We start from the raw sequence: 9,903 nt of genomic DNA on the forward strand, positions 1-9,903 counted from the left end.
ATCGAATGATTTCCTGAGTTCTTTGAGTTTTCTTATAAAACGGCCTTTCGCAGCGCGTCTCTGACTCTTGGCGTTTTCAGCCATCCGTCACTGTCATCGGGTTCGAATGTTTCACTCGTAATACAATTCACCGTTATCAAAGTATCAGTTGACGCTTTAGTCACAACAATTTAATTCCATTCGTCGGTAATTACTTCGAAACCTAGAAATATGTGCAAAGACATCAACAAACATGAAACTAATCAAAAGAAACATAAGCAGTTCGATGCATTATGGCGAACACTTACCCGGTGGCTCAATAGAGTTACAGCAAAACGAAACTACAACTCAAAATCTACGGTAACCGTTACAAGAACGCTGATTGCGAAAAACTGGCGATGAAACTCTGCCATTATAACTCGCTCGCCTATTTTTTAAGTCAAGGAACAGGAGGTAGAGGTACGAACGTCAAATTCTTCCTACTGGTGTATATTTACTAACACTACGAACTGAGACAATTTGTTTCAGTGACAAAAAGAGAAAAAAGCGTCGATGTCAATTTCTTTTTTCATCCCACCAGCACGCTTAATTCAGTTTGCTTTGTTGACATTGTGTGAAATACATGTGTCACTTGCATGTGTTAAGGCAATCCGTAAAATCAACAACCCATGTCATTGGGAAAATTCCCGCGCATTTTGTCACGAAACGTCGAACTTTTACGTCACTCGCGTGACATTTTCTGGAAAGATTTCCTCACTCGCGTGACCATTTTCTGGAAAGATTTCGTTATTTCACTATCCGAGTTTTTCATCAGGAAACAAAATAGTTCTGACCGCTTTATCTCCCAGGTCCAGTTCGCAGCTCTCGATCTGAACTTCTTGATTCATAAATATCATAATCACCGCATACCCAATTGTAAGTCAAGTAAGCGACGGACCATGGTATTATTGTTAAGAGGGTAGGGAAGGGGAGTACCCTGTTCATTAACGGTGTGCTTCTCATTGGAATCGTAAAAAAAACACGAACGAAGAAAGATGAATAAAATTATCCACAACGAACAAAACAGGAGACCTTTACTATAAGGAAAACCTTGCTGACGTTAAGGTGAAACAAAATGGCCGGGAAAGATATCAAACCCACCCCAACCCTGTTCAAAAATTAAATTTAAAAGAAATCCGTCCCCGCATCCGTGTTCAGTTCGAGGTCAAATTAGCAAATTATGTACCGTATGCGTGACTTAGTTTCATCACGAACATTGAGACATGTCATAATTCCTTGAATGTCTGCGTAGGAGCGTTTATCGTTACAACATGCACCTATAAGTAAATAAAAGGAAAAGTGGAAAAGAAAACCTTGAAGTTAAAGCCACCATTAAAACCTGGGTGTATTTCCACTGCAGGACTTTTGACGATGGAGTACACTTTGGAGCAACTGAACTATTTTCGCATTTGTTACATCGCCTTTAACTTGGTTCCCGAAGGACTACGACAAGTCTTCAAGCAAGAATGGGATTTCCTATACAAAACAACACCTGGAGAATGGAAAGATACACCAAAAAATGGTTTAGACTTTTATAATAAGGAGTCTAGAAAAAGCCGCTCCAGGAATTCGCGATATCTGGCAACTATACAACACGGTAACACGGCAGAGTGGGACTGTAGCTGTTTGTTTTTCGTGATCCTGTTCTCAGATAGCATTGGCACAACGTTGAGTGCAGCCATCAAGAAAGGAGTCGATGATCTTCGCCTAGTCCGAAATGACATTGCTCATATCAGCGAGGCGAAACTTACTGATGCTGAATTCAGGGGTTATGTCGGAAGAGTGTTGCTGGCGTTCAACTCTTTGAGTCTTCCAATCAGTGATATAGAGGCCGTTAGAAACCAGACGAGCTTTCCCACCGCAGAAGTAAACAACTTGATGGCACAGGTTGCTAATCTTCAATCGGAATTAAAAGAAGTCAAATGTGACTTACAAGTGGCACAAGACACGATACAGGAAAAGGAAGACCAGGTTGAAAGTCTTACGCAAGAAATTAATTCCAAAGTTGAATCTTTCTGTACTCTCACTTTCAAGCCATCTCACCAAATCATCAGCCGTTCAAATGACGCCACCAGGATCATGGCAAAAATGCAAGAGCTTGACGATGGAAGTAATGGAGCGGTCAGTACCATTTATTTATCAGGAAATCCTGGATGTGGCAAAACTCAACTTGCGCGTCAAATTGGAGAAGAGTTCTTTACAAAAGGATCAGGTGAAACAGAAGGCTTAACGTTCGTTGCAACCCTGAATGCTGGAACCCTTGAAACGCTAGCTGACTCGTACCTCAGTCAGGCTAAACAGTTGGGAATTACTGAATACGCTCTCACCAAACTGGCTACCGCGAAGGAAGCCAACCCCAAGGAAAGAATTCAGCAACTCCGGTGTTTAATTTTCCCGCAGTTTAAACAGTTCTCAAAATGGTTAATAATAGCAGACAACGTTGTTGACCTGTCCTTGGTTTATGATTACCTACCTCAAACCGCCAGTGAAGAGTGGGGTCACGGTCGGGTGCTGATTACAACTCAAGATAGTAGTGCGATTCCTACAAATGCTCCTCATACTTACCATGAGTCACTCAGTGAAGGAATGCAGCCTGAGGACGCAGTGGAGCTATTAAAACAAGTATCGCAAATTTCCAATAACGAGAAAGTTCAAAAGGTTGCTGAGGAACTAGACTATCAGCCGCTTTCCTTAGCAGCCGCTGCATGTTACGTGCAATTTGTGAGTCGTTCTTCAACCTATGACTGGTCAAACTTCTTGACATCACTTGCAGATGTCGAAAGTGAAGTAACAGAAGAACGTCTTACTCAAGTGAATCTTGCGTATCCGAAAAAAATGACTGAAGTAATTCAATTGGCAATAAATACAACTTCGAGAAGCGATGAAGTTCTTCGCCAGACATTTCTCTTTTTCTCGCTATGTGATTCGGAACCTCTACCAATTCAAGCTGCTGTCAATTTTGTCAATAATCGCACCTCGCGACAAACTGACCAGTTAATCAAAGCAAACATTTTAAGCTCTTCTTTAATTATGCGTTTATACAGCGAAGATGAGGCACCCAGCTATCTAAGAGTGCACAACGTTGTTCATCAAGTACTCAGGAAAATGTCACTCATGGAGTTCACAGAGAAACACGAGTGCTTATCTGCAGCAGTTCAGGTTTTTCACTCCCTTATTGAGTCGGAGCAGAATCATTTGAGCGAAAGTGGCGACCGTTGCGTATTGCTACGACGGATTACAACTCATTGCAAAGCGTTGTATGAAATTCTTACAAACACTTTTCCTGCTGACGTTGTTTGGGTGAAGGGGTTAGCACCCTTCATTTCCCCTGACAATGTCGTTTCGTGGCTTTGTTCAACGGCCAGTGTGTTTTGGAGCCTTACTAATTCATCCAATGCAATTCTATTTTCAACGTCAGCCTATGATGTGGTTAAATATACAAGTAGCACACGAGAGGGCGACATAATTAAAGCAAATGTTTTTCATGTGCATGGGTTAACATTGTCAATGAAATGCCAGTATAAATCATCAATATCGTGCCATGAGGAGGCTACCAAGATTTATACTGCAATTTACGGTGAGCATCATTCGAATGTAGCCGCAAGTTATAACTGCTTGGGAGATGTTTATCAACATCTTGGACAGTACAATGAAGCCAAAGAATATCACGAGAAGGCACTGATCATCAATAAAAAGATTTTCTGCGAGGAACATGCTAGTGTCGCAACAAGTTATAGCAACTTGGGAAGTGTTTATCAACATCTAGGACAGTACAATGAAGCCAACCAATATCACGAGAAGGCACTGATCATCAGGAAAAAGATTTTCGGCGAGGAACATGCTAATGTCGCAACAAATTATAGCAAGTTGGGAAGTGTTTATCAAGATCTTGGACAGTACAATGAAGCCAAAGAATATCACGAGAAGGCACTGATCATCACGAAAAAGGTTTTCGGCGAGGAACATGCTAATGTCGCAACAAGTTATAGCAACTTGGGAAGTGTTTATCAAGATCTTGGACAGTACAATGAAGCCAAAGAATATCACGAGAAGGCACTGATCATCGAGAAAAAGATTTTCGGCGAGGAACATGCTAATGTCGCAACAATTTATAGCAACTTGGGAAGTGTTTATCGAGATCTTGGACAGTACAATGAAGCCAAAGAATATCACGAGAAGGCACTGATCATCGAGAAAAAGGTTTTCGGCGAGGAACATGCTAATGTCGCAACAAGTTATAGCAACTTGGGAAGTGTTTATCAAGATCTTGGACAGTACAATGAAGCCAAAGAATATCACGAGAAGGCACTGATCATCACGAAAAAGGTTTTAGGCGAGGAACATGCTAATGTCGCAACAAGTTATAGCAACTTGGGAACTGTTTATCAAGATCTTGGACAGTACAATGAAGCCAACCAATATCACGAGAAGGCACTGATCATCACGAAAAAGGTTTTCGGCGAGGAACATGCTAATGTCGCAACAAGTTATAGCAACTTGGGAAGTGTTTATCAAGATCTTGGACAGTACAATGAAGCCAAAGAATATCACGAGAAGGCACTGATCATCACGAAAAAGGTTTTCGGCGAGGAACATGCTAATTTCGCAACAAGTTATAGCAACTTGGGAACTGTTTATCAAGATCTTGGACAGTACAATGAAGCCAAAGAATATCACGAGAAGGCACTGATCATCACGAAAAAGGTTTTCGGCGAGGAACATGCTAATTTCGCAACAAGTTATAGCAACTTGGGAAGTGTTTATCAAGATCTTGGACAGTACAATGAAGCCAACCAATATCACGAGAAGGCACTGATCATCAGGAAAAAGGTTTTAGGCGAGGAACATGCTAATGTCGCAACAAGTTATAGCAACTTGGGAAGTGTTTATCAAGATCTTGGACAGTACAATGAAGCCAACCAATATCACGAGAAGGCACTGATCATCAGGAAAAAGGTTTTAGGCGAGGAACATGCTAATGTCGCAACAAGTTATAGCAACTTGGGAACTGTTTATCAAGATCTTGGACAGTACAATGAAGCCAACCAATATCACGAGAAGGCACTGATCATCAGGAAAAAGGTTTTAGGCGAGGAACATGCTAATGTCGCAACAAGTTATAGCAACTTGGGAAGTGTTTATCAAGATCTTGGACAGTACAATGAAGCCAACCAATATCACGAGAAGGCACTGATCATCAGGAAAAAGGTTTTAGGCGAGGAACATGCTAATGTCGCAACAAGTTATAGCAACTTGGGAAGTGTTTATCAAGATCTTGGACAGTACAATGAAGCCAAAGAATATCACGAGAAGGCACTGATCATCAGGAAAAAGGTTTTCGGCGAGGAACATGCTAATGTCGCAAGAAGTTATAGCAACTTGGGAACTGTTTATCAAGATGTTGGACAGTACAATGAAGCCAAAGAATATCACGAGAAGGCACTGATCATCAATAAAAAGATTTTCTGCGAGGAACATGCTAGTGTCGCAACAAGTTATAGCAACTTGGGAAGTGTTTATCGCAATCTTGGACAGTACAATGAAGCCAAAGAATATCACGAGAAGGCACTGATCATCACGAAAACGGTTTTCGGCGAGGAACATGCTAATGTCGCAACAAGTTATAGCAACTTGGGAACTGTTTATCAAGATCTTGGACAGTACAATGAAGCCAAAGAATATCACGAGAAGGCACTGATCATCAGGAAAAAGGTTTTCGGCGAGGAACATGCTAATGTCGCAACAAGTTATAGCAACTTGGGAACTGTTTATCAAGATGTTGGACAGTACAATGAAGCCAAAGAATATCACGAGAAGGCACTGATCATCACGAAAAAGGTTTTCGGCGAGGAACATGCTAATGTCGCAACAAGTTATAACAACTTGGGAAGTGTTTATCAAGATCTTGGACAGTACAATGAAGCCAAAGAATATCACGAGAAGGCACTGATCATCAGGAAAAAGGTTTTCGGCGAGGAACATGCTAATGTCGCAACAAGTTATAACAACTTGGGAAGTGTTTATCAAGATCTTGGACAGTACAATGAAGCCAAAGAATATCACGAGAAGGCACTGATCATCAGGAAAAAGGTTTTAGGCGAGGAACATGCTAATGTCGCAACAAGTTATAGCAACTTGGGAACTGTTTATCAAGATGTTGGACAGTACAATGAAGCCAAAGAATATCACGAGAAGGCACTGATCATCACGAAAAAGGTTTTCGGCGAGGAACATGCTAATGTCGCAACAAGTTATAACAACTTGGGAAGTGTTTATCAAGATCTTGGACAGTACAATGAAGCCAAAGAATATCACGAGAAGGCACTGATCATCACGAGAAAGGTTTTAGGCGAGGAACATGCTAACGTCGCAACAATGTATAGCAACTTGGGAAGTGTTTATCGCAATCTTGGACAGTACAATGAAGCCAAAGAATATCACGAGAAGGCACTGATCATCAGGAAAAAGGTTTTCGGCGAGGAACATGCTAATGTCGCAACAAGTTATAGCAACTTGGGAACTGTTTATCAAGATGTTGGACAGTACAATGAAGCCAAAGAATATCACGAGAAGGCACTGATCATCAGGAAAAAGGTTTTCGGCGAGGAACATGCTAATGTCGCAAGAAGTTATAGCAACTTGGGAACTGTTTATCAAGATGTTGGACAGTACAATGAAGCCAAAGAATATCACGAGAAGGCACTGATCATCACGAAAAAGGTTTTCGGCGAGGAACATGCTAATGTCGCAAGAAGTTATAGCAACTTGGGAAGTGTTTATCAAGATCTTGGACAGTACAATGAAGCCAAAGAATATCACGAGAAGGCACTGATCATCACGAAAAAGGTTTTAGGCGAGGAACATGCTAATGTCGCAACAAGTTATAGCAACTTGGGAACTGTTTATCAAGATCTTGGACAGTACAATGAAGCCAAAGAATATCACGAGAAGGCACTGATCATCAGGAAAAAGGTTTTCGGCGAGGAACATGCTAATGTCGCAACAAGTTATAACAACTTGGGAAGTGTTTATCAAGATCTTGGACAGTACAATGAAGCCAAAGAATATCACGAGAAGGCACTGATCATCACGAGAAAGGTTTTAGGCGAGGAACATGCTAACGTCGCAACAATGTATAGCAACTTGGGAAGTGTTTATCGCAATCTTGGACAGTACAATGAAGCCAAAGAATATCACGAGAAGGCACTGATCATCAGGAAAAAGGTTTTCGGCGAGGTACACGCTGCTGTAGCGGGAAGCTACAACACCTTGGCTAACGTTTATCAGGCTCTTAAACAGCGCAGTAAAGGAGACGAATGCCTTAAGAACGGCAGAGAGATCCTTAAACTGTGCAACCAAACAAGGAGGACTGAGAGTACATTCTTAGGTAGCAGCAAGCTGCCGCGGCTTGAGAATTGTTGATACGTGCTTTAAACAGCATAACCAAACAGTGAGTAAGGATTGTTTTATGTTGTATTCTAACAATTTTGAGTGGGGATCGTGAGCAAACCCAGATTTCCTACGGCCAAGTGTTAGACAGAGAAAGACCTGGGCACAAAATTTTTTTCGACCTGTTTGTTGTCTTGCTCGCACTTGGATTCCTTTTCTTTTCTATTTTGTTTGTTATTTCTAACGTCCTGTTATCTGACACGACAAGGGACTACAGATGAAAACCCTAATATTGATTTCCTTGCATGGTTCACACAAGTTTTGTAACTTCATCTGATTCAGTTACTTTTCAACTCAAACAGACTCGACGCCGCCCCCCCCCCCCCCCCCCCCGCTCACCCTTCCGAGGGTGAGGGGGAATGTACTCTACAAAGCTTTATTTAGGAAGGCTCCGCCCCGAGGTCCAACCCCTTACCTTTTGTATACCGTTTTTACAGAAAAGTTAGCCCTATCATATACCTTTAATTGAAAAAAGGTATCCCTTTTACATACTCACTAAAGAACGCTGCATCCCTTTTGTAAACCATCTAAATGATGATAATGAACAATATTACGGGAGAACATCAAGCATTACCACAAGAGATGTGAATCCAAAAAACATATTATTTGTTCAGTTCACGTTGCGGCGGAAGTCAAGATGATAGATTTCCCTATTTCTTCATTCCTACCCTTTGATATACCTGAAGCCTGAAAAAGGCACCCCTTTCGGGCGGAGCCTCCGAGTATAGACCATTATAGCGAGAACACCCCACGGAACTCGACAACAGATATTCATATGAAATTGTACTTGTAACTAGTAAGGATTGATTTTATTGATTTTCATTGCAGTGAGGTTTGATGTTAGCAAACCTTTTTTACCTTTAGAACAATACCATTCAGTGTATTTGCCCTCGGTATTGACCTTATGAATTAACAACGAGCGTTAAGGAAAGAAAACAAGCAAACTAAACAAACAAAATGTCGATACTCTTTCAGTATGATCCCGAGCTAGCTTAGTTAATTAGGGAGGCAAAGGAAACTACGACAGCGACTGCAACGACACCGTCACCAAACAAAAGGTTTAACGAGCAGAACTTTGGCTGTGCATGTTCGTTTAAATCTTTGTACAATACTGTTAGCCATGTTTTGGCGAACATCAATGTGAAATAACCAAGTTCTGCTTGTTTGGAGAACGTGAACCATGACGGCTAATTCTTCGTATTTCCCGTTTTGGAGTTAACACTGCCGATACCTATTTAACTTGAACATGTTATTAGACCGATAGGTGAACTGAACAGATCCAAGTAACCTCGAAATTCCAAGACAAAATCTGAATCTCGCTTCCAGAGCTTTTCCTTTAGAGATTGGGACTACAGTAAAATCTAAATGTATTTGTTTTCAAGGCGTTGTTGTCAGCGTCGCCGTTGTCGTTGCTTGAGCTCCCTAACAAGAGATTTATACGACTTTCTGTAGTTAGAATTAACCATGTAAGACCAACATTGCATCTGCTAAAGCATTCAAATCATAATTGTTTAAGTCAAGCGGTTCATCTTCGTGCAGACCTTTTCAGCAGCCACGGCGGTACGAAGACGTTAGTGTGAGGCACCATTCACAATACGTTGGGGGAAATTTGAAAACGCAGCTTTATTCCTACGGGTAGGCCTACCGTCCACACCAATCCATCTCGACAACGGAGCTTTTCGAAAACGCTCTTCAAACGGGAGGAATTTAAAAACACCGGGTTTTCGTTTCCGTGTGGAGGAAAAACATTTTGAAAACGGAGCTTTTTCGAAAACGATGACGTCACGATAATCATGTGATTTCCCTGACCCAGGTTTTCTCAAAAACAATCCAAAATGACCGGTGATAATTGCATTTGTAAATTCCTCCAGCGTAATGTGGGAGGGGCCTGAGTGTGACGGGAAACATTTTGAAAACAGAGGTTTTTAAGAACGATGACGAGTTGAGCTTTTCTGCCGTACATGATTGTTGCGTATTTAAATTTCTCAGGCGTAGTGTCGGGACGGAAAACATTTGAGCCTTTTTCGGAGTGAACACTCTCTTTTCAAATTTCTCCAGCGTAGTGTGGACGGGTCCCGAGATGTTAGGAGACTGACAAGGAGCACAGAAAAAACAGGCAAAGTGCAATCATTTCTTGTAAGATTGTTTCCATGACAATCGTCATGTCAGATTAGCCAAATCCCAGCTTATTGATTTCTTATTACAATGGTCAATGATTTGCACTTTTAAAATAAGGAAAATAGTTGTTAGTAAAGTTTGACCGCATCATTAGTAGTGTGGCAAGTTTAGCTGAAGTAACATATAAGGTTAATAAAGTAAAATGTATTGCGTAGTTCTCTCTTAATTCTTGGTATTGTACACCAGAGACCCTTTGCATATATGGCGACTAAATTTGAAAAACAATACTTTGTACATCCTTTGCCTCGTATTCATGTT

The 9,903-nt window shown here is 41.2% G+C and overlaps 2 protein-coding genes across 7 annotated transcripts in view; one reads left to right on the forward strand and one right to left on the reverse strand.

Moving 5' to 3' along the window:
• The window catches only part of LOC149107155 (uncharacterized), a 119,404-nt gene extending 109,605 nt beyond the window's left edge, over nucleotides 1-9,799 (forward strand). For all 6 annotated transcript variants that reach the window (XM_089296518.1, XM_089296517.1, XM_089296520.1 and 3 more), the window contains one exon: nucleotides 1,379-9,799. In XM_089296518.1, coding sequence (XP_089152644.1) covers nucleotides 1,379-7,440 — 6,062 coding nt within the window. In that variant the 3' untranslated portion in view covers nucleotides 7,441-9,799. The remainder of the gene's footprint in view (nucleotides 1-1,378) is intronic.
• The window catches only part of LOC149107160 (uncharacterized), a 90,041-nt gene that overhangs the window by 60,202 nt on the left and 19,936 nt on the right, over nucleotides 1-9,903 (reverse strand). The gene's annotated exons all lie outside the window — the stretch shown is intronic.

This window comes from Orbicella faveolata, unplaced genomic scaffold (genome assembly GCF_042242905.1).
Source record: "Orbicella faveolata isolate gen_17 unplaced genomic scaffold, um_ofav_v1 contig_27, whole genome shotgun sequence".
Taxonomy (NCBI): Eukaryota; Metazoa; Cnidaria; class Anthozoa; order Scleractinia; family Merulinidae; genus Orbicella; species Orbicella faveolata.